This window comes from Mus pahari, chromosome 17, assembly GCF_900095145.1.
Source record: "Mus pahari chromosome 17, PAHARI_EIJ_v1.1, whole genome shotgun sequence".
NCBI classification, from domain to species: domain Eukaryota; kingdom Metazoa; phylum Chordata; class Mammalia; order Rodentia; family Muridae; genus Mus; species Mus pahari.
This window is the reverse complement of record NC_034606.1, coordinates 66,689,992-66,716,991: the sequence shown is the minus strand read 5'-3', so window position 1 is coordinate 66,716,991 and position 27,000 is coordinate 66,689,992. Positions and strand designations below refer to the sequence as shown.

Genomic DNA, 27,000 nt, shown 5'->3' with positions numbered 1-27,000 from the left:
GCGTGCGTGCGTGTGTGTGGGTGTGTGTGTGGGTGTGTGGGTGTGTGTGGGTGTGATTTGCCTGTATGTATGTGTATCTGTGTGTCAATGTGTGTGCCTGGCTCTCAGGAAAGCCAGAAGAGGGTGTTGAATCCTCTGAGACTGGATGTACAGTTATGAACTGTCATATGGGAGCTTGAACCCGGGTCCCCTGGAAGCGCAGACAATGCTTTTATTGTTACAAGATTTACTTTAATTTTATTTTATGTGTGTGGGAGGGTTCTCCAGAAGAGAATCTAGTGCTTTTAGCTGCTGAGCCACCGCTCCGCCCAGCAGTGTGTATCCTTTTAAATGTTTGAGAGAATTTGTCAGTGAACCTCTCTGTGCTTGGGCTTTTCTCTGTAGTAGTTTAAAAAAAATTTTTTTTATTACTAATCCGATGTTAGTATGAACTTTTGTAGTACTGGGGTTTTTCAGTAGTGCTTGACCCTTCAGTAAGACATGACATGTTGGGGTTGGGGATTTAGCTCAGCAGGCGAGCCCTGGGTTTGGTCCTCAGCACTGAAGGAAAAAAAGAAAAGAAAAAGGGGAAAAAAGACATTACATGCTTATGTTCGTAGGTGTGTGTGTGTTCATGTGCATGTGTGTTCCTGAGTCTGCATGTTTGTGTACATGTGTCGTGGTATGCATGTGGAACCCTAATACTAACCTCTGGTGTTGCACTCAGGAGTCATCCACATTGCCTTTTGAGGTAGTCGTTTACCGGCCTGGAGCTCACCAGCTAGACGAGGCTGGCTGGCCAGCAAGCCCCAGGGTCAGCCTATCCCTGGCTCCCTGGAGCTGGGTTTACAGGCACATTCCACCACCATACCTCAGTTTTTGTTTTTCTTTTACATAGATTCTGGGGATGGAACTTAGGTCCACCACATACTTGCAAACTAGTCACTTCACTGGTCGATATGTCTCCCCGGCCCAACATCAAAAGTTTTCAAAAAGAGCATAAACTGTGGAGATAGATAAACTTAAGTTCTGCTGAGATATAGCGTCCCTGCCTGCAGACTTCAGAAGAGACTGATTCAGTGTTGGGAAAGGCATGCAGAGAGCTTGGGGCCCAGCAACAGCCTCTGACCAGTTCTAACAGTGACTCCACAGCTTCTCTTTCCTCTACCTTTTGGCTGCAGGGCTCTGTGCCATTTCTGGTCAGTGCCACCTCTGGTACCACCGTGCTAGGGGCCTTTGACCCCCTGGATGCAATTGCTGATGTTTGCCAGCGACATGGACTGTGGTTCCATGTGGATGTGAGTGAGACTTGGGTCACGGGGGTAGGGTGGGCTATGCTGAGGCCAAGACCCACGCTGTTCCTCCTGCTCCACAGGCTGCCTGGGGTGGGAGCGTCCTGCTGTCTCGGACACACAGGCATCTCCTGGATGGGATCCAGAGGTGCATATGGCCTCCCTCCCGGAACCCTTCCCTTCCAATCCTGGTTCTCACGATAGCCATGGGATCCAGATAGACTGGTTTCAGATTAGAGGGAGGGTTCTTCCTGGGGAAGCTGCAGGGGAAGGGTAGTCCTTGGCCTTTGCCTTTGTGGGAGGAGCCACTGACTCAGCTTTGCCTCATCTTACCCAGGGCAGACTCCGTGGCCTGGAACCCTCACAAGCTTCTCGCCGCAGGGCTGCAGTGCTCCGCTCTTCTTCTCCGGGACACTTCGGTGGGTCTGCCCTGGTTCCAGAACCCAGCCTTCCTTTCTCTAGACCCTAGTTTGTCTGTCTTGCCACAGAGATCTGGGCCTTAGCGTGCTCCCTTAGCCCTCCCAGCTGAAGCCACACCTCTCTGGCCATCCCAACCCTGTGTTGAGCTCCATGTGCCCAGTGGATTGTTTCCACGGGACAGAAAGGGTTTCTGTTTGTTCTTATGGTCAGAGGGATCCGGGGCAGAATTTGGGAAGAGCTCTTATGTTGGCTGGCAGCTGCCTCAGTGCTGCTAACTCCAGGGACGAGAGAGGAGGCTGAGCTGAGAACCTGCCATGTAGCACTTCAGGCCGGCCTGCTGATAGCCCCCTTCCCACAGAACCTGCTCAAGCGTTGCCATGGATCCCAGGCCAGCTACCTCTTCCAGCAAGACAAGTTCTACGATGTGGCTCTGGACACCGGAGACAAGGTGGTGCAGTGTGGCCGCCGCGTGGACTGTCTGAAGCTGTGGCTCATGTGGAAGGCCCAGGGTGGGCAGGGGTTGGAGCTGCGCATCGACCAGGCCTTCGCTCTCACCCGGTAAGCATGAAGGGCCCAGATCTCCTCCTCTTCCATGCTCCATGGCCTTCCTGGGGCCTCTGTATGTCTCCCCTGTCTCCTTGTCTCTTCCTTTCCTCCATGTGTGATTTCTTACCCTTTCCCCCAGGTACTTGGTGGAGGAGATTAAAAAGCGGGAAGGATTTGAGTTGGTCATGGAGGTAGGACTCCTGGCTCCTTTGAATGCCTCTCCCAGCCCCCACCTTGTTCCAGACACGAAGCCTCATAAAGGACCAGGAGCAAAGACAGGGAAACAACCCCTTCCTTCCTCCTTCCTTCCCCAACTCATGCCTCCCTCATCCCTCCCCTCAGCCCGAATTCGTCAACGTGTGCTTCTGGTTTGTGCCTCCCAGCCTGCGGGGGAAGAAGGAGAGTCCAGATTACAGCCAAAGGCTGTCTCAGGTAGTCTAGTCTTTGCCCTCTGGTAACCCAGTTCCAGGAACTAAGCAGCAGGTATGTTTCTGCCCTCTGCTGGCTCTGCCTGGTATTGCATATCCCTGCCTCTTGAGATGGCAGGTACAGGAAGGCACCTCCTTTACCCTCATTTTTAATGGGGGAGAGGTAGGGAGAAAAATATATTTCTGGAAAGTAAGGAGACAGAGGGGGTTACCAGAGGAAGTCACCAGGTACACCACACAGATGTCTGCTGGAACTAAGGCCAAAGACAGATCAGGAATAGCTTATCATCCCAGATGTGCTTGCAGAGGCAGGGGGATATGTTATGTCCTTATTCCTAAGAAGGGGTTAGTGCTGGCAGCCTCAGTAACCTGCAGGGACATCAGCGCCCTGCCCTCCTGGGGCTGTTACTGCAGAGGCGGTGTCCCCTGTGTACACTTGTGTTCAAGGCGGCATGGTAAGTTACGTCTAGATTACACGGCACAGCTCAGAAATATGTCAGGGACTAAGCGGGGGAGAAGGTATGGAGGGTGGAGGCTTGAGACTGGGGAGTAGCTGTGTTGGATATCAGAGACAGGTCTGGTTCGGTGATCCCAGCTCCAACTTTCCTGGAGAGGGGAGACAGAGGAAGAAAGCAGGGCATGGAGAAGGCCACTCAGGTTGCATGTCGTGGGAAAGGGGTGTGAGCAGTGAGTGTGCCACAGAGGTGTGGGGATGGCCCAGGGAGCTGGGCCCGCTGCTTCAGCTCTCCCTCTGCTACCCACAGGTGGCCCCTGTGCTCAAGGAGCGCATGGTGAAGAAGGGGACCATGATGATTGGCTACCAGCCCCATGGGACCCGGGCCAACTTCTTCCGAATGGTGGTGGCCAACCCCATACTGGCCCAGGCCGATATAGATTTCCTTCTGGGCGAGCTGGAGCTCCTGGGCCAGGACCTGTGAGCTGCTTCCACTCTCTGCCCCACCCAAGCTCTGCCTAGTCTCCTGGTTTCTCAAAATCATCCTTTCTAGGAAACAGTGGCCTTGACTGTGTGTGCTCCCACACGCTCACTCTCCCGCTGAGTACTGGCTGTCAGGAAGGTGTCTAAACACACTACAGTATGTTCTTATGAAATATCTTTTATTAAGTTGGGCATAGGGGCACACGCCTTTAATACCAGCATGGGGGGGGGGGCAGAAGCTGGGAAATCTCCTGAGTTTGAGGCCAGCCTGGACTACAGAGCTGGGCTACACAGAGAAACTCTGTCTCAAAAAGGAAAAAAAAAAAGAAAAAGAAAAGAAGAAAAGCAAGAAAAAATATTTTCCATTAAAATTATGTTTATAAAGAATTTTTATTAATATGAGAGAAACGGTACGATGTATTGAGAAAGCTGGATATGAGTTTATATATCATGGTATCTGAGTTAGGCTAAAAATTACATAGGAAAAGGCAGTGGGTGGAACTGTGCCAAAGGTTAGCAGTTTTCCCTGGAACGGGATATTAGGGTGTTTCCAGATCAACCTCTCAGAGCTTTTGTGCTTCCCCATTTTATTATGTAACAACATCACATACTTCTAAAATAGGACAATAAAGCTGTGGTTTCTGTTATATTTTGGTATGTTTTAAAGCTTTATTTCTAACTATACAATAGAGAACTTGAAGCAAGCAGGCAAACAGAAAGCACATGAGAGAGATCGTCTCCACTCAGAATCTTAGTGGGAGAGAGACGCCCCAGGGTGGGGCCAGTCACACGTAATAGCACCTTGGGATATCAGAAACGGAACAGACAGGCATGGCACCTTTAATCCCAGCACTGAGAGGCAGAGGCAGATAAACCTCTGTGAGTTCCAGGCCAGCCTGGTCTATGTAGTGAGTTCCAGCCAGCCAGAGCTACACAGTGAGACCTAGTGAGAAGGAAGGAAGACAGGACCAGATTTTATCTGGAGATAAGAGCCCCATCTTCTTACCTCCCCTAGTGTTTTGAAACTGTCTCACTCTAGCTCAAGCTGTCCCTAACTCACTGTGTAGCCCAGGCTAGCTAGCCTCCTACCTTCTGCCTCGGTAGCTTCCTGAATGCTGTGATTCCAGGTGCAAGCACCATATCTCAGCCTGCCCGCCTGCCCGCCTGCCCGCCCGCCTGCCTGCCTGTCTATGTATGTTTTGAACTAGCTATATACTTCTGACCCTCCTGCCTTTACCTCTCCCGGGATTACAGACACATGTCACTACATCAGGTCTATTGTTTTGTGGATTTTTTTGAGGCAAGGCCTCACATAACCTATGCTGGCCTTGAACTCCTGATCCCCCTGCCAGCATTCCACATCAGTGCCATTATGCCTGGCCCTGCTACTTGTAAAAAGTCCTCATTTAAAAAAAAAAAAAAAAAATCAGAGGCAGGGATGCAGCCCACTTGGCGGAGTGTTTGCCCAACAGTCTAGTTGCCTTAGTTTTGAGCTCCCAGGCTGCATTGCAGTCCAGGTGTGGTGGCTCACACCTGGGATTCCAGAACTCTGGTAATGGAGGCAGAAGGATCAGCAGTCCTTGGCTGTAAATCAGCTTCAGGGTCCGCCGGGACACATGAGGACCCTGTCTTGAGAAACAGGAAAAGAACTTTTGTAATTTAGCCTCTTGTGTGTGGGCTTGGGATTGCCACTGCTATGCACAAAGCCCGTCAGGGCTGCGGTGTACTTCGGTGGTAAAGATCTTGCCTTTACCACTGTTCAGGAGGCTCCTGATTGAGGCTTCTGCTGTGCTTGATGGCCCGAATCCATGCTCTACCTGAGGACCTGCAGTGCCCCAAGCACAGCGGGCTGTTGTGTTGTGTTCTCCAGTGTCCTGCCCCTGGAGAGGCTCTGGCCACTCCTGCAGGTGGAGTTCACAGCTCTGTTCTCAGATGATCCCACTTCCAGCCTCCAGGGCATGCTGTACTCGCCTATGCATCTCTCAGTCACCCGAAAGCCTCAGGGCGACAGAGGCTGTGGCAGAGCCGCCTGGGCCTCTGAGCCAAGATAGAACATGGTGAGGATCTCTCTAGACTGGAATTTTCCGCACGGTACAGGGATTTAGCCTGATGGCCCAACTTTGACAGTATTCCTAGAGTATATATATATATATATATATATTTTTTTTTTTTGAGGAGTCTACAGCTTTACTGTAGGGATATATACACACACATATGTACATATGTATATACTCTGAAAGGCCTCTGCTGGCCCTGTCAACTCTCAGGTCACAGTCAGAAAGGTATGACTTCAGAATCACTTCTTTACTTCTCCAAGGTCTTCAATGCTGTCGCCATCCACCTCTGGCCACTTTTCCTGAATGACATCCATGATGTCATCTGTGAAGTCTCCCTGAATGATGATCTCATCCTCTCCTGTCACTGAGGCGCTGCAGGAGAATTTTTGAGCAAAAAATCTTTGTGCTTCTTTGAGATCAATTTCAAAAGTTGCAAGACCACACACTCTCCTCAAGTATTTCTTCTTTGCTCTGGGAATTTTGGCTATCGTGACCTTATGTGGTACTGTCTTCTTCTTCTGTTTTATTTGACCTCTTCCACCTCTTTTTTGTTTTTTCTTCTCCTCCTCTTCCCCTACTGGTCCTTGGCCTTCAGTAATTCCAGTTTGTTGTTTGGGTGAATTTTCTACAGTAAGTTTTGCAAATTCATTTGGAAAATTCTTCTCTAGCCATTGTCTACATTTAGCAACATCATCATTGTGGGTAATGAACAGACTCCGTATTTGTGGGTAATGAACAGACTCCACAATAAAGGACACGAAGAGGGTAATCTGCATCTAACTTGGCACTGTTCTTTGTATCGCCTTTGCAATTCACCCCGCTGGATTCAGAAATGTCAGTAGCCATCTCTCCCAGCCGGTCGCACGGCCCCCGCCGCCTCCGCTCCTGCCAGCTGAAGCGACACATGCCTCCTAGAGTATATTTTAACCACACACTCCACTACCAACATAATTAGAACGCACATTAAGTTACTTTATTTAATTTTTTTTTCAGACAGGGTCTCACTGTGTGCAGCCCTAGCTGTCCTATAACTCACCTTGTAGACCAGATTGGCCTCGAACTCACAATGATGTATCTGTCTTTGCCTCTGCCTCCCAAGTGCTGGGACTAAAGGCTGCACCACTGTGCCTGTCCACATAATTCTTTATGGCCTGTTTTCAGCTTTTTTGTTTGTTTGTTTGTTTTTGTTTTTCGAGACAGGGTTTCTCTGTATAGCCCTGGCTGTCCTGGAACTCACTCTGTAGACCAGGCTGGCCTTGAGCTCAGAAATCTGCCTGCCTCTACCTCCTGAGTGCTGGGATTAAAGGCATGCGCCACCACGCCTGGCCAGCTTTTCCTTACAATATACATTAAATAGTCTGTCTGCTCCTGGGGCTGTTGAGATGGCTCATTAGATAAAGGTGGTTTGTGCCAAGTAACCTGAGCTGAATCTCAGAGCCAACAGTTTGAAGAGAGAACTGGTTCTTGGCGGTTGTTCACTGACTGTATATGCATACTATGGCATGGGTGTTCTTACACATACACACACACACACACACACACACACACACACACGGTAAATAATTTTAAAGATATATGTATGTATATCTATATATACATGTATGTATGTATGTATGCATCTGTACATGAATGCACATTTTTTTTTTTTTACATCTAGGCATGATGGCTCATGCCTTAGCACTCAGGAGTCAGAGGCAAGAAGATCTCTGAGTTCAAGGCCAGCCTGGACTATATAAAGATCCAGTCTAGCATGGGTACATAATAAGATCTTGTCTCAAAAGAAAAAAAATAAATCCAGTTAATTAATTGATAAAGGCTATTGAGATTGTTTCATTTTTATTAACTTGTAGTTTTTGTTTGTTTTTAAGAAATTTGTTGGAGCTGGACATAATTGCATGTACCTTTAAATTCCAGCACTCAAGAGGCAAAGGCAGGTGGTGGATCCCTATGAGTTCTTGGCCAGCCTAGTCCACGTAGCTAGCTAACTCTAAGCTAGCCAAGCCCACATAGTGAGAACTTCTCAAAAAAAAATTAAATTAGCCAGGAGTGGTGGCACATGCCTTTAATCCCAGCACTCCAGGGCTATACAGAGAAACCCTGTCTCAAAAAACAAAACAAAACAAAAAAAATTAATTAATTAAATTAAATAAATAATTTGTCAGGTCAGTAAGATGGCTTACCTGCTGAAAGCACTTGCTGGCAAGCCTGACGACCTGAGTTCAATCAACAAGACCCACATGGTGACAGGAGAGACCCCATTCCTACACTGTGACACATTATAAAATAAATATATAACATTTAAAAAGTTAAACCTTTCTACTTCAACTGGGCTGAGGGGCTTATTGGCTTAGACTTGTTTCTTTAGTCCTGTCAGGGTCTGAAGTATCGCTATTGTAGGGTCTGTAGTATTGCCACCTTCTTTATTTCTTTTTGTTGTTGTTGTTGTTGTTGTTTTTTCAAGACAGGGTTTCTCTGTGTAGCCCTGGCTGTCCTGGAACTCACTCTATAGACTATGCTGGCCTCCAACTCAGAAATCTACCTGCCTCTGCTTCCCAAGTGTTAGGATTAAAGGCGTGTGCCACCACCACCACCCGGCTACCTTCTTTATTTCTGATATTGATGATTATATTTTCTCTTTTTCCTATTCATTGTAGTTAGAGGGTTATTGTTGTGATAGTTAATTTTTTTTTAAAAATTTATTTTATATATGTGAGTACTGCTACTGTCTTCAGACACTCCAGAAGAGGGCGTCAGATCCCATTACAGATGGTTGTGAGCCACCATGTGGTTGCTGGCAGTTGAACTCAGGACCTCTGGAAGAGCAGTCAGTGCTCGTAACTGCTGAGCCATCATCTCCAGCCCGTGATAGTTAATTTTATGTGACAACTTGTTTAAGCTTAAGGGATGTCTAGATGACTGGTAAAATACTATTTCTGATAGTGTTTCTAAAGAGTTAGTTGACATTTAACTCAGGAGACTGGATAAAGAATTTTGACTCTTAGGTCTGTAACCAGGTTCAAATCCCAGCAACCACATGGTGGCTCACAACCATCCATAACGAGATCTCTGACTCCCTATTCTGGGGTGTTTGAAGACAGCTACAGTGTACTTACATATAATAAAGAAATCTTTAAAAAAATTAAGTTTCCTCTTACAGTTGTTCATATATATATATATATATATATAGTTGTGTCTTTCTCTGATTAATTGTACTTGTTCTCCAAGTCTGTGTTGCCTTCAGATTAGGAACACGATAACACTTACTTCCTTTTCCCACCACTGCTCAGCACAAAGCTCAAAGTTCTAGCCAGGGCAATTAGGTAAAAAAATGAAATAAAAGTCGTTGTATATTCAAAAGAATCACCAGGGTTCAGAGCTAGCTGATCTACCTGGTAAATTCTAGGCCAACCAGGGATAGATTCAGACTGTCTCAAAAAAACCAAAGCAAGGCCTTGGGCTGTAGCTCTGGTATAGTACTTGTCCGGGCGTGGTGGCGCACGCCTTTAATCCCAGCACTTGGGAGGCAGAGGCAGGCGGATTTGGATTTCTGAGTTGGAGGCCAGCCTGGTCTACAGAGTGAGTTTCAGGACAGCCAAGGCTACACAGAGAAACCCTGTCTCAAAAAAAACAAAAAAACAAAAAAAAACACTACAGCCATATATATATCAGACAGAGTAGGTCTGTTGTGGATTGCTTTGGTACTGATTGTATTGTGATGTTAATTCTGTTTCCTCCAGAGGCTGCCCCAGTGAGGAAGGGATTACATATGCAGGTGATTTCATGTGAACCTCCCCATTTTAACTGGTCAAATAAAGGCTAGAGTCTGTGATTGGGTAGTGGAAGGGAAAGGTGGGACTGGAGGTTTTAGAGAGGGGGAAGATAAACGAGGAGAGGGATATGAGGAGACGAGGAAGAGGAGGAAGAAGATGGAGTAGAACCATATGACCCGGAGAAGCCGCAGGTAGCAAGGGATCTTGTAGATGGGGATAGAGTAGTGTAGTGGTGTATCTGCCCAATCTGGGCATGCAGCTTATAAACATTATAACTGAGTTGTGTGTTCATTGCATGGGCTTATTAGGGTTGGAGATTTACTGCAACAGGTCTCTATAACGGGAAGGGCAGTAATAGGTTGACTGTAGTCAGTATCTCACACTGAAATAGGGCCTTTGTAGACTCAAAACCACACAAGGTTGAATGGTAATGAGCATCCGAGTAGATGGATCACAGGTAGCTCCAGAAATTTGGTCACGATGGGGAAGAGGGTTGGAGAGAAGGATGTAGAGATGGGAGATTAGGGTGTGTGTGTGTGTGTGTGTGTGTGTGTGCACGCGCGCACACTCACTTGTGTGCTGTTGGAGGAAGCCTTGCTCCATGCAACCCAGTTTTTTTTTTTTTTTCTTTTTTTTTTTTTTTTAAGATTTATTTATTTATTATATGTAAGTACACTGTAGCTGTCCTCAGACACTCCAGAAGAGGGAGTCAGATCTTGTTAAGGATGGTTGTGAGCCACCATGTGGTTGCTGGGATTTGAACTCTGCACCTTTGGAAGAGCAGTCGGGTGCTCTTACCCACTGAGCCATCTCACCAGCCCGCAACCCAGTTCTATAGTCTATAAGCCTCAGAACCAGAATAAACAGAAGGACCTAACATGAAACCAGGAGGCAACGCAGGCCTGACACTGAAATAATATCCTTATCAAACAACAAAAAGAAGCAAAAAGCAACCCAGGTACTGGCAGGATCGCTCCAGTCTGAGGAGCACTTCCTGCCAAGCCTGACAACCTAAGGTTAATCCCTGAGATGGACACGGCAAAAAGATCCGATTCCATATCCTATGATGTGCATCTGCCACCACTTACTGTAAAAATATCTGGACTGAAGTTTTTGCTTCTTGGCTAAGCCAAGTCAGCCCTGGTGATCCTCTGTCTTCATGGGGTTTCAGGCATGCACGACGGACCACACCTGGCTGGGTTTGTGGTACTAGGATCTGAACTAGGTGGCTCTGTGGCAAGTACTCTTAGCCACTGAGCCGTCCCTCCAGCCTCAAAAGCAATAGGTATCGCCTCTAGATCTGCAGCTTTGGCCAGCTCTGCACACTCCTTAAAAAGTGAATTCTCTGGCCTCGCTCCAGACTCAGTGACTCAGAGGATCAGAAACTCTTGGGTTGAGTTTGGGGTGAGAGAGAGTTCAACAGTCTATATTACAAAGGCAGCTCCTTCTTTCCAAGACACCTGTCTTTAGTCACGACCCTGTTGGGAAGTACAAGCTAGGGCTTGAACTCAGGATTAGTGGAAAGCAAGTCTGGTGTGGACAGCCGTTTGTCACTGCCATTGAGGGGATGACCTTTGGAACCTCTGAGCAGAAGTTAGGGCCGTGGCATGCTGAAAGAAAGTGACTCAGAGCTGTGGCAGTTACTATGGCTGGTTCCCTGTCCACCAGAAAACATAGAGACCCACGGGAAGAAGTATCTAGCCACTTAAAAAGCAGTCAGGAACCCTCAAATATATCCAAGTCATGTACGAAAACAAAAACAAATCCAAGACCCAAACTCCATCACTTTCTGGAAATAAAATGGTCATTTTGAATAACAAAAAAACATAAAACAAAACAAAACAAAAAACAGTATATGTACTGAGGGACAGAACTGGCAAGACTCAAATCAGTGGCTTGGATGAACAAGTGGAAAAAATATTTCAAAGCACAGAGCAACTAATATGGGAAGATGGAAATAATTAGAAAAGTACCATGCTTCGATTCTAGTTCCAATAGTTCCGACACTGAACTGTTCTGGAATTTAAAGGAGCAGATGGGGAAGGCAGACGTAATTACATCATTACAGAGTGGAAAATAACTTGCGGGCTCCGTCAAAGACCTGAGCTTACAGAGTGGGGGGACACAGAAGATAAAAGAAAGAAGAAACCCAGACAGGAAACACCCAGACAGGAAACACCCAGATTTTGAGGTCACAGAGAAATCACTGTCCAGTTTCTAGACAACAAGTTACTGATAAGAGGGAATGGTCTTAGCTTGGCAGAGAACAGTACAAGTGGGAAACCAAAATGTAGCTTCTCACACAGCAGCAAATGCATTCACCTGACAGGGCAGAAGAAACATGTTCCGGCCAAGCCTTGAGTAACTGAGTTTAATCCCTGAGACCCACAAAATAGGAGAGACTTGATTCTTACAGATTGTCCTCTGACTTACAAATACAGGCACACGGATGAGTTCACACAAGGCCAGCCTAGTCTACAGAGTGAGTTCCAGGACAGTCAGGTCCATGTAGAAAGTCCCTGCTTTAAAAAACAAGCAAAAAACAAAACAACAACAACAAAAAATAACGAAACAAAAAAACCTTCAAGGCACACAGTGAATTTAAGACCGGCTTTAGCTATGTGAGACAGCTCTGTCACACACACTCACCCCAACTGGAAACACAAATAGAAGCCTGTCATCTACTCGAATGAAAGTTAAAGGATTAGGGTCATCCTTTAAAAACGACTATAGTGCTGGAGTCATGGCTCCGGGGCTCCTACAAAGGACCTGAGTTCAGTTCCTGGCACTCATGTTAGGCAGTTCACAACCACAGGTGACCCCAGCCCCAGGTGATCCAACTCTCTTGTGGTTTCTGCAAACACCTCCACATCTGAGTGCACATACAGATACACACAACCCTCATAGTCTGGAGCTTGCTCTGTAGACCAGGCTGGCCTTGAACTCATGGAACCCCACCAGCCTCTCTCTTCCTACTAGCTAGGACTAACAGTGTGTGACACTACTGCTGACTTTTTTTTTTTTTTTTTTTTTTTTTGATGGGGACAGTGATGGTGGGATTGAACCCAGGACCTAGTACTTGCCAGATAAGGAATCTATCATTGAACTACATCCCCAGCCTTAACACACACACACACACACACACACACGTGTATATGTATATGATGTATATGTGTATGTATATATTACTGTGGTGTGCAGAGGTCAGAGGACATCTCCAGAGTTGGTTCTCTGCTGCCTGCCACCTTTTTTTTTTTTTTATCTCAGGTTGTCAGCCTTACATGCAATGCATGCTGGGCCCTCTACCCTCTGAGCTGTCTGCCTGACCTCAGACTCCCCTCCCCCACCTCTTCTCTTTAAATTTTATTTTAGATGTAGTTGTGTATGTAGTTATTTATTTTACATGTGTGGTGTTTTGCGCTTTGGCTACAGTCTCTCTCTTCCTTACCCTTCCATCCTCAAGTTTCTCTTGCTGTGATGAAACACCCTCACCGAAAGCAACCTGGGGAGAAAAGGGTTCTTTCCACTTACACTTCCAGGTTTCCGCCTGTCTCTGAGGGAGCCCAGGCAGGAGGTGGAGCAGAAGCCATGGAGGGATGCGGCTTTCCTGGCCAGCTCTGCCTGCTCGCCTGCTCGCCTGTTTGTTTGTTTGTTTTGTTTTGTTTTTTTAAAGACAGGATCTTTCTATGTAGCTCTGACTGTCCTGGAATTCTTTACACAGACCAAGCTGGCCTTGGACTCAAAGAATCCTCCTTCCTCTGCCTCCCACGTGCTGGGATGGAGGTGTAAGACAGGCTTCAGCCTGCTTTCTTACAGCACCTAGAACCACCCATCACTGGGAGTGGGGACCTCCACAGGCAATCTGGTAGTGGTATTTTCTCAGTTGAGACTCCCTCTTCCCAAATGACTAGCTTCTGTCAAGCTGACAGTAAGAAAAGAAAAGAAAAAAAGAAAAGAAAAGAAAAAAGAAAAGAAAGCCAGTACTTCTATGCTAAGGCAAGCATAATATCAGATGAATAAAAAAAAAAAAAAGCTAGATTCATATATTTTATTTTGGTGCTGACAAGATGTCTTAGCTGGTAAAGGTGCCTGCTGCCAATGTGACATTCCCTGGGAAAACTACATGGTGGAAAGAGACAACAGGCTTTCACAAGTTGCCCTCTGACCTACACAGGTATACCTGGTCTCTCTCTCTCTCTCTCTCTCTCTCTCTCTCTCTCTCTCTCTCTCTCTCTCTCTCTCTCTCTCACACACACACACACACACACACACACACACACACACACACACACTGCAGAGAGAGAGGAGGAGGAGGAGGAGGAGGAGGAGGAGGAGGAGAGGGCTGGGGAGATGGCTCAGCACTTAGGAACACTGGGAACACTGGCTGCTTTTCCAGAGGACCGGGGTTCAATTCTCAGCACCCACATGGCAGCTCACAGCTGTCTGTAATTCCAGCTCTAGAGGATTCAACACACTCATCCACGCAAAATACCAATGCATGTGAATAGAAATAAATAAATTTTTAAAAAGAATAGTCAAAATAAACAAAATATTAAAGAATATGTGAAGTTACTTTCTTTTCCCATTGCTGTGGTAAAATCCTCTGACGAAGGAAGGAAGGGTTTTCTTCTGGCCCACAGAACAAGGTACAGCCCATGCTGGTGAGGAAGTCAGAAAAAGTGGCCTGCAGCCGCTGTTACAGGCATCCAGAGTCAGGAAACTTTGAGAGCGGCAAGGGCATGCCAACTTACCAGCACGTAGCTGAGAGTGATTCGGGCATGCCATCTTGCCGGGCTTAGCTTTGAGACATGTCCTTGCTCTCTAACCCTGGCTGGACCTTAACATTCAATCCTCCTGTCTCAGAATTATGGGAACGTACCACTCTACTCACCTTCCCTTTTTGTTTTGGTTTTTGGTTTGTTTCTGTTTCTGTTTTTTGTTTGTTTGTTTTTTGTTTTTGTTTTTTGTTTTTTTGTTTTTTTTTTTTTTTGAGACAGGGTTCTCTGTGAACCCCTGGCTGACCTGGAACTTGCTCTGTAGACCAGGCTAGGCTGGAACTCAGAGATCTGCCTGCCTCTGCCTCTGCCTCCTGAGTGCTTCTATTAAAGGCGCACCTGGCTCCCTATTTTAATTAAGTGTATGCACAAGTGTGACTGTGAGCTTGTACGCTAGAGTTCATTACCTCACAGGGGCCCTAAGAGGGCGTCAGACCTCTTGGAATTATAGGTTGTGAGCTTCTGGATAAGGCTGTGCTAGGAACTGAACTCAGATCCTCTGCAAGAGCAGTACAGACTTTTAACCAGTGACACCTCTCTCCAGCCCCTCCTGGAACAATGTTTCACCTCTTTTTGCTAGAAAATATCCTTTGGGAAGTATACTATGCAACAGAGATATATACTCAATTGTGTGTGCATGTGTGTGTGCACATTATAGATATACTATATATAGTCTGTTTGTGATGTATTGTTTATAAGGCCACTTGTTGACAAAGTGCATTTTCCCTGGCATACACCTTTGATCACTTGAAAGGCAGAGACAGGGGGATCTCTGTGAGTTTGCAGCCAACCTGTTGACATAGCAAATTTTAGGCCAGTCCTAGAGCTAAATAAAACAAAAACAAACAAACAAAAAAAAAATGAAGAAAAAAAAAAGAAAGAAAGAAAACCAAAGTGGAATAAAGCAAAACTCCCACAAACCCGAAAGAAGTCAAATTAACAAAAATAAAAAATAAATAAATATTAAAATAATAATAAAGTAGTGTTTTCAACAAATCATCAGTGAATTAAAAGAGAGATTAAGATTTTATTTTACTTTATTTTTTTGTTAAAGATTTATTTCTTTAATGTATGTGAGTACACTTCAGATGTCTGAGAAGAGGGCATCAGATACCATTACAGATGGCTGTGAGCCACCATGTGGTTGCTGGGATTTGAACTCAGGACCTCTGGAAGAGCACTCAGTGCTCTTAACCATTGAGCCATCTCTCCAGTCTGAGACTAAGATTTTATTGTTGCATTGGGAGAAGCAGAAAGAACCAAATGTGTCAAACTTTGGTGGGCCCTGTTCCTCTGAGTCTCCGCACACTTGGAGAGACATGAGTCAGAAGGTAACCTGTGCCCAGTCCACTGAGGGTAGGTGCTCGAGTCACACCACACTGAGCCTGTGGTCAGTTGCCCTCAGAGGTGTGTACCTGAGTCCCCATGGCCCCCTGGAAGGTCTGATGTGCAAGTCCCTGACTCCAAATGAGGTAGTGAGGAACCCTGGCTCTGGGCTTTTCAGGTAGAGAAGAGCTTGATGCTGTCATCTGCGTAGCGTGAAGCCTTGACTTCTAGGGATGGCAGGACCAAGAGCGGGGTGTCACCATCCCCCAGAACGTTGTCTGTGTTAGGAAAGGGTAGATTATGAGTGAGGTCACTCTTGGTGACACACGTGGTGAGTCCCCTCCCCCAGCCATACCCTGTCCCTGACTACAGCTATTGAATAGATCAGAGCCCAGCAGGGCTGGCTACTGGATGCCCTATCTTGCATGGGGAACCTGGAGAGGAGAGCTTATCTTACCTGGGGCAGGGGACAGTGTCGACGAGCGTACCACTCCTGGCAGTATAGGCTGACCTGGATGCCCTGGCCCATGAAGAGAAAGGTCCACATCAGGATGTTCCAGGCTGGACCTGTGTGTCTGTCGTTCATGGTGAAGTTTAGCAGCCCTAGGTGGGAGGCAGGTTGTCACTCCAGTGTCTTGTCTCCTTTTGCCTCCCACGCTAGGGGCTGGGAAGGGATTTACCACAAAGGAAGCCCTCCCTCCCCAGACAAGACCTTGATCCCAGCTGCAGAAACTCCTAAAGATCTCAAGGACTGGGAGAAATCGTATTGCTCAGTTAACCCCTCAGTTCCTGAATCACGCTGTATTTCCGGCCATACCAAGCTTTCCCCTTCCCTCCTCCTCCCCTGATTGGTGCTTCTCTGTGGCCAGAAACCTTTCCCCATGTCCCTCAGGATATGTATGCCTAGTGTCCACCAAGGCCACCCACACGCAGCCTTCTCCTCTGCATCTCAGGAGCAGCCTGGCCACCTCCCACAGGCTGCCTCCCATCCAGGGCCACAGAGGTTGCACTCACCCCCGAACACAAGGAATAGCATCAGCATGACGGGGTAGAAGAACCCCAGGACGAAGCAGAAGATATACTCATGAACCACCGCAGACACCAGGAACACTCCCAGCATGGCCGCCCCGCGAAACCGTCTGCCTAAGAGCTGGGGGGCAGGGATGAAAATGAGCATGTCTCACACAGCACCTTCACAGAGAGTCCCTCCCTCTTCATGAAGCCGGGAACGGTGTGGGAGCCCACACTAATCTCATTTAAGAGCAGCGTTCTAGCCTGTTGGTCCTTTGCTGTGCAATTTTACTGCTTTTGTATTTTGACAGTGTTGGAGACCAGGGCCTTATGAATGCCAGGCAAGTGCTCTGCTACTAAGAGTGTCCCCATCATCAACTACCATCATCACCGTCATCACCACCAGCAGCAGCACCACCAGCAGCACCACCGTCACCACCATCCTTTGTAATTTTGAGACAGAGTCTCTCTGTGTAGTCCAGGCCATTCTAGAGCTCCACATGTAAGCCCAGCTGGTCTTGAACTCATAGAGATCGTCCTCCTCTGCCTCCTCTGCCTGAGCCACCATACCTGGCTCCCTAGTCTTATATTTTGTGTGTACGTGTCCATGAGTGTGCAGGCCAGAGGACATTGCCATGTTACTTAAGTCCCTTCTGTTGTTTTCTGAGAGTCTCATGTGTCTGGAACTCACTGGAGAGCCAGGCTGACTGGCTAGCAAGCCCCAGACATCTGCCCTTGTATCTGAACGTGAGTGAGGCAGAATAAGAAGAGGAGAAAGTCCCCTGTTGGGATCGAAAGAACTAAGGGGTGTGCACAGCTCATACCCACAGCCCATCTTGATACACATAGCTGTACAGCCAGTCATGGACCACGACGTTCCAGGTGCGGTAGTAGTTGGAGAAGGAAGTAGAATTCCACCAGTCCTGCGGGGAGTGTGGATATGGGAAGGAATGGACACAAGATCTTAGGCCCCGGCTGTTGCTCCCCACCCCCATTCCCACCCCCACCAGCTCCCTCAGATCCCTCTCCCAGCCTGGGCCCCACCCTCCTGCCTATCCACTCAGGAGAAGAGGATCTCGTTGCACCATCCACACAGAAGCAGTCAGCCCTGTCTCCTAGAGGTGAAGGACTGGCACCATCCCCACACCCTGAGGCCCACATGCTCAGTTAACCTGAGGCTGGAGATGAACAGCCCTGCAAGGCAGCACCCACTACAGTCACCCTCTTCCCCAACCCCGGGCCCTTGGTCAGTCTCCCCAACTACAGCTCTCAGCTAGCCCCGGTCCCGGCCGCACCCGGTAGAACATCCTGTCTCCAAACCGCAGCATCTCGGCGAAGGCGTTGAGCCAGCAGTGCAGGAAGGCGAAGAAGATGAGGAGCAGCATGAAGATGCCTAGCGGGCGGGACAAGAGGTGCAGCCCCACGGCCCTGACTCGGCTCTCTAGAGCCTTTGCCCAGCCATCAGGGCCCCCCAACACTGAGCAAGCAGGCATTTACAGTTCACGCGTTCCTTAACACACACATTTGCTGGTGTGCTTAACCCTGTCCTAGGCCTGAAAATCAGAAATACAGACTCACACTGCCCCTGACCCTCGGAAGTTCATCATATTGAGACAGGTGCACTCTCAGTGAAACCCATATATGGATCGTGGTCTGGTATAATGGAACTATTGATATGATAACCGGGAGCGTCCCAGGGGTATAGTACAGAACAAGGGTAAGATTACTGAAAATATGGCTGAGAAAGGAGTGTGGCTTTGAGGTGGCCACCTGTAATCCCAACAACTGGGGAGGCCAAGGAGGCTCAGGGTAGCTAGCCTGAGCGACATGGCAAGGCACTATCTCAAAAAAAAAAAAAAAAAAAAAAAAGTATGTGCAATAAAATAAAAGTTAGAGGGCAGGAGAGATGGCTCAGCGGTTAAGAACACTGGCTGCTATTCCAGAGGACCTGAGTTCAATTCCCAGCTCCCACGTGGTGGCTCGAAGCCATCTGTAATGGGATATGGTGCCCTCTTCTGGTGTGTCTGAAGACAGCGACAGTGTACTCATATACATAAAATAAATAAATATAAAAATAAAAAATAAAAATAAATAAAATAAAAGTTAGAAAAAGATGATGAGAGAGGAAGACTGAGTTTAAGGCCAACCTTGGTAGAGGTGTCTCAAAAACAAGCAAAATATTAAAATAAATAATTATAAACATCCAGAGCAGATGCAGGTGGATCCTCTAGGCTTGAAGCCAGTCTGCTTGCTCTACAGAGTGAGTTCCAGAACAGCAAAAGCTACACAGAGGAACTCTGTCTTAAAAAACAAAAACAAAAAACTCCAACCAAACAAAACCAAAACCAAACAAAACAATTGAGAGTTCAAGTCCCTTTTGAGAAACTTAGTCAGACCTTTCTCAAGGTAAGAAGTGAGGGGCTAGAGAGATGGCTCAGTAGTTAAAGAGCACCAACTGTTCTTCCTGAGGTCCTGAGGGGGTGTATTTCAACAGTAAAGCATTTGTCTGCCATGCCTGAGGCCTTGGCTTTACTCCCCAGTGCAGAAGGAAGGGATGGAGACCAAGAGAAGGAAGGCAGGCCTTGTGAAGCAGGGTCAGGAGGGAATTCATCTGGGCAGCAAAGCCAGGCCCAGGCCGGAGAGGGAGAATGTGAGTTGGGGGAGCTATGCTACCAGCTACAGGAAGATGCTGGTAATGAACCTGGACAGGAGAGGCAGCTGTAAGGGACTCAGAAACAGGGTGAAGCTTTTCCTTCCCCTCCCCACCCCCAGGGTGGGACACAGCCTGCGGTCACCATGACATCATGCTTACCTGGCCCCGTGGCATGCAGGATGGATAGCAGCAGAGCCCGGGTGCTGAAAGGTTCCCGGCTCATGTTGGCAAAGACAGGGACACAGAGACGGCCCAGGATGAAGCAGGCGTACAGCAAACAGCCCAGGGCCTGCAGACAGAGCAGGACATATGGCTTTGGCAAGGCCACTGCCTCCTCCCCAGCCTCCCCTGCTTCTAAGCCGCCTCGAGTCACAGCTGGTCATCTTCTACCCCATCTTCTGACCTGGGCAAAGTTCTTGGCCACATAGTTCCACCTGATGCTGGGTGTCCTGCAGCAGTGAGAGAAAAACATGATTATCACCCTCTTCTCTCATTCCCTGTTTGGTTCCTTAGCCCTTTCTCCGAGGCTCCGTCCATGGTGATGGGGGTGGATCCAGGACACTTTGAGTTCCCCAGAGCAAACACAATAAGTGGGTGTTTAGTTTGAATGTCACTAAAGGTGCCCAACCATACACAATTTCTGGGGTGTGGAGGGCAGAACTGGATTGATCGATTGAGACGTTGGATCGTGGGAATGTCCAGGGCAAAGGAAGGCACAGACTGCTTCCCTGTTACTTCCTTAGGAACAAGAGGCGGGGCCTGCGGAGAAGAAGCTTGAGCATTTGCGGAGGCGGGCAGGGTCTTACCTGGGGTATGTCTCTCTGTAGATGAGTGTAGGGCAGAAGAGGAAGTAGAGATAGCTGGAGAAACTCGGGGTGCAGATGCCCTTTCCTGGGCAGGAATGAAAAGTGGGGGATCAGGATGGGGAGGGCAGAACTGTGGTAGCTGGGGGGGGGGGGTTGGACTGGGCAGGGATCCAGGGTGGGCATTCGGCGGTGCGGCTGAACTCGCTCACATTCTAGATGGGCTGAGGCCAGAGCTTACTTGGGCGGCCACCGCCCACTCTCTGTCGTCCCTCTCTTTCCAGATTGGGACCGGGATAGCACCGGGAGGTCTGGGTAACAGTGACCCTCTCAGAAGTGGGAGCCGGGCGTGGTGGCGCACGCCTGTAATCCCAGCACTTGGAAGGCAGAGGCCGGTGGATTTCTGAGTTCGAGGCCAGCCTGGTCTCCAGAGGGAGTTCCAGGACAGCCAGGGCTACACAGAGAAACCCTGTCTCGGAAAAAAAAAAGACCAAAAAAAGAAGAAGAAGAAGAAGAAGAAGAAGAAGAAGAAGAAGAAGAAGAAGAAGAAGAAGAAGAAGAAGAAGAAGAAGAAGAAGTGGGCCTGAGAATGCTCCTGTAGAAGGCCACTTAGCCCAGCTACAGGTCGGAGCTGTGTCTGTTGGACAACCAGTTTTCAAGGGCAGAGCTTTGCATCTTGTGGCTTCCCCAGCAGCCAAGATCACAATTCCGTCCACAATGGTGGGAGACCTCACCTCCTCTGACACAAAAGATCCCAGGCACAGTCTCTCGCAGGAAGGAGTAGCTTTTCATCAGGAATCTGACCTGAGGTGGAAGGGAGACCAAGTTGCTATGCGGTTCTAGAAAATAATCTCTCAGATTTACCACTGACCTGCCTTGCCCACAGTTTCTGGTTTTGTTTTGTTTTTGTTCGTTCATTTGTTTGTTTGTTTTTAGATTTATTTATTTTATGTATTTGAATGAGTACACTGTCGCTGACTTCAGACGCACCAGAAGAGGGCATAGATCAGATCCCATTATAGATAGTTGTGAGTCACCATGTAGTTGCTGGGAATTGAACTCCGGACCTCTGAAAGAGCAGCCAATGCCATCTCTCCAGTCCACATTTTCTTTTCTTTTTCTCTTTCTTTCTTTCTTTCTTTCTTTCTTTCTTTCTTTCTTTCTTTCTTTCTTTCTTTCTTTCTTTTTTTTTTTTGTCATGACTTTGTAGCTTAACAAAGACAGGGCTGAGATGAAGGATAAAGGGAGACAGGGCAGTTTTCATCCCGCTAGAGTCACAGTGTTACCTAGCAACCAAACCCAGCCAGCAGGGCCCTTGTCAACGCCCGCCTATCTTTGCTCCTTCTCTGTTGCCCGGTCCTGGAGTCCCTGGGGCCTCACCTGCTCAAAGACCAGCACGCAGCGCGAGGCGGGCGGAAGCTCATTCTTCACGGACACGTGCACCGGCAGGACGCACAGCACCGCGGCGTGGGCAGCCAGCAGAACGCAGCCCAGGCTGGCCCCTAGCGTCCAGGCGCCCCCAGTGCGCGGCCTGGCCCACAGCCGCAGGGTCTGGTAGGGCACGAGGAGCGTAGACAGGAACATGGGAACCCACGTCATCAGCGCCAAGGGCAGCTGTCCGAAGCTGAAGAGGAGTAAGTCAAACTCCAGCATCAACCTAGGCGAGTGGAAAGGAAGACAGTAACTGGGACAGCAAACTGAGATGGTTGTTATGTTTTGTTTGTTTCGTTTTTTTTTTTTTTTCTAGACAATTCTCATGTATTCATGTATCCCAGACTGTCTATGAGCTAGCTCACTTATGTAGTTGAGGATGACCTTGAACTTCTAATTTTTTTTTTTGTTTGTTTTGTTTTTCGAGACAGGGTTTCTCTGTATAGCCCTGGCTGTCCTGGTACTCACTTTGTAGACCAGGCTGGCCTCGAACTCAGAAATCCGCCTACTTCTGCCTCCCAAGTGCTGGGATTAAAGGCGTGCGCCACCACCGCCTGGCCTGAACTTCTAATCTTGCCTCCACCTCCTTAGTACCAGGATTCAGGCATAGGTTACCTTGGCCTATGCCTGCACTGCTGGGGTCAGACCCAGGGTTTCCTGATACCGAGCAGACACTCTACCGATTCAGCTGGATGCAGAGCCAGCTGAGGGTTCTTGAGAGGCTGTGTTCTTAAAGTGTTTGGGTTAGCCCCGGTGCCGACGGGACTTCCAGTGCAGGTCCTTGCCTCAGATGTGGGATGGACTTGACCTAAATGACCTTTGAGCCCCAGGTCAGTGTGAGTGTTGCAGAAGGTCTCAATATGACAAGCATTAGGGTACGGAGAGTTGAGGTGAGTTTTGATTTTATTTTTTATTATTATGAATTTGGTCCCTCCAGTGTGTCTAGAGTTGTAGGCTCAGGCTCATGGAAGGCTCCAGGCTCAGTGTTTTTTGCACGCCTGGGTGGAGGGTATTAGAACTTGCTTGAAATCTCAGCTACCTCAGAGGCTGAAGCAGCAGGATGGAAGTCCTAGACTAGGAATAATCTGCTGTGCACTGTGTAAAAGATTCGCTTGTCAATAAAAATCTGATGGCAAAGGCAGGAAGTGGAAGGTGTGACAACCACAGAGAGAGACAGAGACAGAGACAGACAGAGTCAGAGAGACAGAGACGGAGTGACAGAGAGACATACACAGAGACAGAGAAACACAGAGCAGAGAGAGACAGAGAGACAGAGAGAGAGAAGGGGAGGGAACTTGGGGAAAGAGTCGGGCTCAAGAGGATTCATCACTAAGACATGAAAGAGGTTGGGCGTTTGAAACTGAAGAGAGGAAACCAGCCACATGGTAGACATAGAATAGTATAAAAAGGTTAATTAAGGGCTGGTGAGATGGCTCAGTGGGTAAGAGCACCCGACTGCTCTTCCGAAGGTCTGGAGTTCAAATTCCAGCAACCACATGGTGGCTCATAACCATCTGTAACAAGATCTGACGCCCTCTTCTGGAGTGTCTGAAGACAGTTACAGTGTACTTACATATAATAAATACATAAATCTTTAAAAAAAAAAAAAAAGGTTAATTAAGTTATGAGCTAGTCGCTGGGCAGTGGTGGCGCACGCCTTTAACCCCAGCACTTGGGAGGCAGGTGGATTTCTGAGTTCGAGGCCAGCCTGGTCTACAGCGTGAGTTCTAGGACAGCCAGGGCTGTCTCAAAAAACCAAAAACCACCCCCCCCCAAAAGTTATGACTTAGTTGGAAAACAAACCTAGCTTAAGGCCTAGATATTAACTCATAATTAATAAGCCTCCATGTCATTAGGAACTGGGGCAGACATGGAAAAGACCAAGCAGTTACACTAGACTAGCTAGGACATAGGAAGCCCTTGTCTCAAGAAAAAAATGTGCTGTTTGGGACTGGAGAGATAGATCAGTGGTGAAGAGCATTGACTCTTCCAGGCTCCACTCCCAGCACAGCACTCACATGCTGGTTCACAACCATCTGTAGCTGTGGTTCCAGGGCATGAAACAAATCCCCTCTCAGCCCTCTTTGGGCACCAGACACAAGTGATGCAGAGACATGCAGGGGAAACATCCATACACATAAAACTAAATTTAAAAATTAAAATAAAAACAAGGATGTGTGGCTTATAAAGGTGAAAAATGGGAGCTGGAGAGATGGCTAGTGGTTCCACAGGTCCTGGCTACTCTTCCAGAGGTCCTGAGTTCAATTCCCAGCAACCACATTGTGGCTCACAACCATCTGTAATGGGATCTGATGCCCTCTACTGGTACAAAAATGTACATGCAGATAGAACACTATTACATAAAATAAAGGTGAAAAATGCAAACAGGACTTTTGCTGAGGATATAAATTAGTTGGTAGAGAGCTTCCCCAGGATGTATGAAGCTTCAAGGGTCAATCTCCAGTGTGTGCCTGAAATCCTAGCGCTTGAGAAGGGGACACAAGAAGAGGAGAAGTTCAAAGTCTTCCTTAACTACATAGTAACTTCAGGCCCATCCTGGGCTATGAAATTCTGTCTCAAACAAATAGACACATACTGGGAATCACCTCAATAACTGTTAATAAAGAACTGTGTGAACTAAATCTGGGTCTTCCACTTTCTGTAGTCACTAAAAATCAATAAGCTGGTAAGACTTGGTTATAAAATCAGATATAGTATCTCACTTATAAACACCTCCAACAGCATGTATCTTGTTGGTTCTTACGGACATATGCATGTGAATGCACAGGAAACATTGTAGGGCAGACTCAGACTATTAAACATACAAAAAACACCACCAGGCCTGCCAGGCAGTGGTGGCGCACACCTTTAATCCCAGCACCCAGGAAGCAGAGGCAGTCATCTCTCTATGAGTTTGAGACCAGCCTGGTCTACAGAGTGAGTTTCAGGATTGCAAGGATTACACTGAGAAACCCTGCTTCAAAACAAAATAACAATAGCAAATAAACAAGCCAGAGCTGGTGGCCCAGGCCTTGACTTGACAGAGGCAGAAGGATCAAAAGTTCTCAGCTGTGGGGCTGGAGAGGTGGCTCAGCTAAGAGAAGGTTGAAGGCGCGCGGAGAATAGGCCAGGATGTCTGACCAGGTCACTGCTTCAGGAGGTACCTACCTGCCTTCATCAATGAAGTCGATGGCCAGGGTACTGATGATCAAGACGCACAGGCCTGCTATGAACATGTGGTAGATGGTTCGGAAATGTTGCACCTCCATTAGCTCACTGGAAGGAAGGAGCCCGAGAGGCAGGGAGGAAGCATCTTCAGCAGCCTGCAGAGGAGCTCAGGGCAAGCCCATGGCTGGAGCTTCTCCTAATTTGTCTTCCTCAACAATGCCAAGGCAGAGCCCTCTCCAGAGCCTCCCAGCAGACCACCAAAGCCCATGCGTGAGCACTGTGACATCTGTGGAAACCCCCCCCCCCAGCCAAAGCCTTTCTCCTCATCCTCTGTCCTCACCCCCAACTTACTCGAGCAGTGACTTGCGGGTGATGAAAACTTTCCGTTTTCCAGGGTGTAACTCTTGGGTCCTACATTGAGACAGTTTTCAGAGCCAATCACCAGAGGAAGAAGAGAGGCTGCAGGGCAGTGCCGTGTGGAAGGAAATAAGAAGCGGTAAAGCTAGCCGAGGAAGTGGCTGAGTGAGGCCTGGAAGATGGAGGAGTATGTGCGTGTGTGCGCGCACATGTGCGTGAGTGAATGAGTGTGTGTGCAAGTATGTGCATGTGTGTGTGCGTGCGCACATGTGCATGAGTGAATGAGTGTGTGTGCAAGTATGTGCATGCATGCGGGCACATACATGTGCACATGTGCATGCATGTGCATACACGTGAACCTGTGTGCTTTTGTAGACTTACATGCATGTGTGGGTATGTGCATTTGTGTGTGTTTCTGCATGTGTGTGCATATGTGCATGTGTGTATATGCAGGTGCATGAGTGAATGTGTGTGTACACATCTGTGAGTACATGTGTAAGTGTGTGTGCACATGTGCATGAGTAAATGTGTGTATGTGTAAGTGTGTGCATACATGTACGTGCATGAGTGCCTGTGTGTGCATGTGTGCATGTATATGTGTGTGTGCGTGTGCATGTGTGTACATACATGCATGTGTGGCTGTGGGCATTTGTCTGTGTGTTTCCACATATGTGTGCATATGTGCATGTATGTGTGTGTGTGCATGTGTGTGTCTGTGTGTGTTTAGAGAGATAGGGTGATCAGGAGAGAAGAAGGGAGGCTGAAGTCAGGGTCATGTCAAGGCTGGCAAAGGGTCAGGCATTCGGCTGCACTGTCTTGGGATGCTCACTCACTTGCTTGTGGAATCTGGGGCAGTGGAGGGAAGAGGTCTGTCTTGTTTGGGGTAGGCTTGCATAGCCTCCCATAGGGCCCGATCCAACAGCTCTGCCAACTCTCTCTGTGCTTGCTCCAGAAACTGTGTCTTCACAGCCTATGAGACAAAGCCAGGTGAGAGCCCATTGTCCTTCCCACCAGCCATTCTTTTCTTTCACACTTCACTGAGCTACTCTCTGAACCTTGCGCATTAAGTGCTGGGGAGGTAAGCCTGGCGTCGGAGCTGCCCCAACTTCTGTCTCCTTCCTAGAGCAGCAATGAGAATAAACCATAGCAGAAGCAAACGCCTGTGGTTCCAGCTGTCCAGGAGGCTGAGGCAGGAGAGTGGGGAGTTTGAACCCAGCTCCATGACAGCAGGGGCGAGGCTGTTAGATGACCTCCAGTCCTCAGTCACTGACCTCTGAACTGTGACCTCACTAACAGGAAGATCTCACCAGCTGGCTATGGTTCTTGCCCAAAGGCCTACTTTTTTTTTGGATTTTGGAGACAGGGTTTCTCCGTGTAGCCCTGTCCTGGAACTCACTCTGTTCCTCAGACTCACAGAGATTCGACTGTCTCTGCCTCCCAGGTCCTGGGTTTAAAGGCATGTGTCACCACCGCCCAGTTAGCCCAATTCTTTTTAATTCATAATTGTAAGCAAACCTAACAGATTATTTATCTTAAATTTGTGGAGAGGGGAAAGAAATCTAGGTTGGCATTATCCAAACAATGCTACCAGACAATTTAAGTGAGGTTTTTAAATATTTATACAAAAGCTGCGGCTGCTGAGATATCCCAATGGGTAAAATAATTCACTATGTAAACCTTGTGACTTGATTTTGATCATGAACTCACAGTGGAAGGAGAGAGCTGACTTCTAAAAATTACACAGACACACGCAGAGACATACACACAGATACACACAGAGACACACAGACATATACACACAGAGACACACACAGAGATGAGATACACAGATGCACACAGAGAGGTATGCACACACATATACAGACAGACACACATAGACACAGACACACCTAGTACTATTACTACTACTACTAATAGTACTACTACTACTAATAGGACTAGAGAGATGGCTCAGGGGTTAAGAGCACTGACTGCTCTTCCAGAGGTCCTGAGTTCAATTCCCAGCAACCACATGGTGGCTCACAACCATCTGTAATGGGATCTGATG

General features: G+C 47.8%; 2 protein-coding genes and 1 pseudogene across 6 annotated transcripts in view; 1 reads left to right on the top strand and 2 right to left on the bottom strand.

The window, feature by feature from the left end:
- The window catches only part of Csad (cysteine sulfinic acid decarboxylase), a 28,668-nt gene extending 24,418 nt beyond the window's left edge, over window positions 1–4,250 (top strand). The window contains exons 9-15 of one of the 2 annotated variants that reach the window (XM_021216684.2): window positions 1,161–1,277; window positions 1,355–1,419; window positions 1,609–1,690; window positions 2,050–2,249; window positions 2,377–2,428; window positions 2,580–2,669; window positions 3,430–4,250. In XM_021216684.2, coding sequence (XP_021072343.1) covers window positions 1,161–1,277; window positions 1,355–1,419; window positions 1,609–1,690; window positions 2,050–2,249; window positions 2,377–2,428; window positions 2,580–2,669; window positions 3,430–3,603 — 780 coding nt within the window. In that variant the 3' untranslated portion in view covers window positions 3,604–4,250. The remainder of the gene's footprint in view (window positions 1–1,160; window positions 1,278–1,354; window positions 1,420–1,608; window positions 1,691–2,049; window positions 2,250–2,376; window positions 2,429–2,579; window positions 2,670–3,429) is intronic. The other variant, XM_029547954.1, reaches the window with a different exon arrangement.
- A 1,648-nt stretch (window positions 4,251–5,898) lies between these two features.
- LOC110335238 lies at window positions 5,899–6,505 on the bottom strand (annotated as a pseudogene).
- Window positions 6,506–15,245: 8,740 nt separating this feature from the next.
- Soat2 (sterol O-acyltransferase 2) overlaps window positions 15,246–27,000 on the bottom strand; it is a 13,436-nt gene continuing 1,681 nt past the window's right edge. For all 4 annotated transcript variants that reach the window (XM_029548163.1, XM_029548165.1, XM_029548164.1 and 1 more), the window contains 13 exons: window positions 25,787–25,923; window positions 24,948–25,007; window positions 24,597–24,704; window positions 21,378–21,654; window positions 20,732–20,801; window positions 20,001–20,085; window positions 19,598–19,643; window positions 19,354–19,483; window positions 17,837–17,934; window positions 17,366–17,464; window positions 16,545–16,680; window positions 15,988–16,133; window positions 15,246–15,808 (listed from right to left, as the gene is read on the bottom strand). In XM_029548163.1, the coding sequence (XP_029404023.1) occupies window positions 15,758–15,808; window positions 15,988–16,133; window positions 16,545–16,680; window positions 17,366–17,464; window positions 17,837–17,934; window positions 19,354–19,483; window positions 19,598–19,643; window positions 20,001–20,085; window positions 20,732–20,801; window positions 21,378–21,654; window positions 24,597–24,704; window positions 24,948–25,007; window positions 25,787–25,923 (1,443 nt within the window). In that variant the 3' untranslated portion in view covers window positions 15,246–15,757. The remainder of the gene's footprint in view (window positions 15,809–15,987; window positions 16,134–16,544; window positions 16,681–17,365; window positions 17,465–17,836; window positions 17,935–19,353; window positions 19,484–19,597; window positions 19,644–20,000; window positions 20,086–20,731; window positions 20,802–21,377; window positions 21,655–24,596; window positions 24,705–24,947; window positions 25,008–25,786; window positions 25,924–27,000) is intronic.